At 61.9% G+C, this 1,741-nt stretch overlaps 1 protein-coding gene across 1 annotated transcript; it reads right to left on the bottom strand.

Annotated features, from left to right (window-relative positions):
- Positions 1-286: 286 nt before the first annotated feature.
- On the bottom strand, positions 287-1,012 carry LOC141042912 (uncharacterized). Its single transcript, XM_073511827.1, has one exon. It carries the CDS (start codon positions 1,010-1,012, stop codon positions 287-289), a length of 726 nt encoding a protein of 241 aa, XP_073367928.1.
- Between the last annotated feature and the right edge of the window lie 729 nt (positions 1,013-1,741).

Genomic DNA, 1,741 nt, shown 5'->3' with positions numbered 1-1,741 from the left:
CAAAAATTAGAGCCCGCGCTCCCAGCCAAACTCAGCCCGGGGGGGGGGGGGGGGGGGGGGCAGTTGGGGGAGAAGAGAGAAGGTTTTCCATGTCGTTTGGCCGATAGTCAACCTCCCACTCCCTCTCTCCACCCTTTTTCTCCGGGCCCCACCCACATGCACGCTCTCTCTTTTTCTTTTCTCCCCACCAAGTCCCACGCAAGCCTGCTCCTCTCATCCTCACCACGCGCCTGCCTCCCTGCTCGCCGCCCCCCCCCCCCCCCCCCCCCCCCGCCACTGCGCGGTCTCAGTGAGCGCCACCGCCTCCATCTCCTGCCGCTGCCGCGCGCTGACAAGGCGCGTTGACGAGGCCCATGGCCACCTGTGCGACCGGGTGCATGAGCCCGTTCCCGATGGCCACGCCGCGCAGGTGATCCCCCGCCACGCCGGCATCGTCGGGGTTGGCGGCGAATATGTGCGCCACCGGCGACATCCCGTGGCGCCGTGGGGCGCGGCTTGGAGGCCCTGGAGGGCGTGGACGCCGACAGGGCCCGCCCAAACGTGTCCCCGCCGGCGCGGCGCCGCCCCAGATGATGTCGGCCTCGTCGAGCTCCAAGGCCGGGTCGGCCGCGTGCTGCAGGGGGACGCGCCGGCGCCGGCGCGAAGAGCCGGTGCGCGGACACCATGGAACGACTGCTGCTCCGGCGGCCAGGACGTACTTGCCGGCATAGCTCTCGCCCGAGAGGAAGAAGGGGCGCGGCGAGGTTGTGCGCGTCGACGGTGGGCTGGTCCAGGTGAAGGGGTTGCGGGAGAGCGTGCTGTCATCGGGCGCGTCGGCGAGGTAGGGACCAAGCTCGAAGAGGTCGCTGACGAGGTCCGAGCAGCCCGGGTCGCCCTGCAGCCAGAGGAGCAACGGAGTGTCAGCTGGCGTGGCGGTGAGCGGGGCGCCGGCCTCGTAGAAGGCGTGGAAGAGGAAGGCATTGGCGAACGGGTCAACGAAGAGGTAGCCCGAGCTGGAGCGTGCCACGGACATGCTGGGCTGGGGCCCGTCCACCGGCTGCCTTCCGCACGCGGCCACGACCTAGAAAGGATAGTGGCGGAGGTCGAGCTCGGCGTCCATGGCGAGTCAGGAAGGCTGGGGCGGGAGTGGTGGCCTGGGGTCGTTGCCGGCGAGCTCGAGCTCGCGTGGCCGGCAATGCCCACAACATGTTTGTTGTAATGACATGCACAATAAAAAAGAAAAGTAAAAGAAAAGAGGCAGCTATTGGGGGGATGGCTGGGAAAATTTGAACCCTCATGCCGAATATTTCGCCGGGCCAACCCCACGAGGCTGAAAAAAAAGCCTCCTAGGGGGGGGGGGCGACGGTTGGAGATGCTCTAAAGAAAGTGGTGATGGTGCGGACCTAAACTGTGTGGAGTTTATTTTGGTTTCCGTTTTCTCACTTTGACCTTTCATACCTTAGGACATCTCCAACACTAACCCGTAAATTTGCTCTAGCATCCATATGTGGACAAAGGAATCAGTATGTGGATACTGATGACGGAGACTGACATCCAATGCTATCCAGTATATATCCACCAGTATTAAAATTCAAATAAATGTCTGACAATTAGCACGCGCCGGATCACACTAGCGCCCGATCACATTCAAAAATAAGCAAGTATGCTTATGTTTTTACATGCCCAGTGACAAAAGAATATCCATGCGGCACTCCATGCAAAAAATTGAGATTCTTTACCTTGCCGGACCGGCAATCCGACC

The sequence above is a fragment of the Aegilops tauschii genome, chromosome 3 (assembly GCF_002575655.3).
Source record: "Aegilops tauschii subsp. strangulata cultivar AL8/78 chromosome 3, Aet v6.0, whole genome shotgun sequence".
NCBI classification, from domain to species: domain Eukaryota; kingdom Viridiplantae; phylum Streptophyta; class Magnoliopsida; order Poales; family Poaceae; genus Aegilops; species Aegilops tauschii.
The sequence above is the reverse complement of the archived record's forward strand: the minus strand, read 5'-3'. Positions and strand labels throughout refer to the sequence as shown.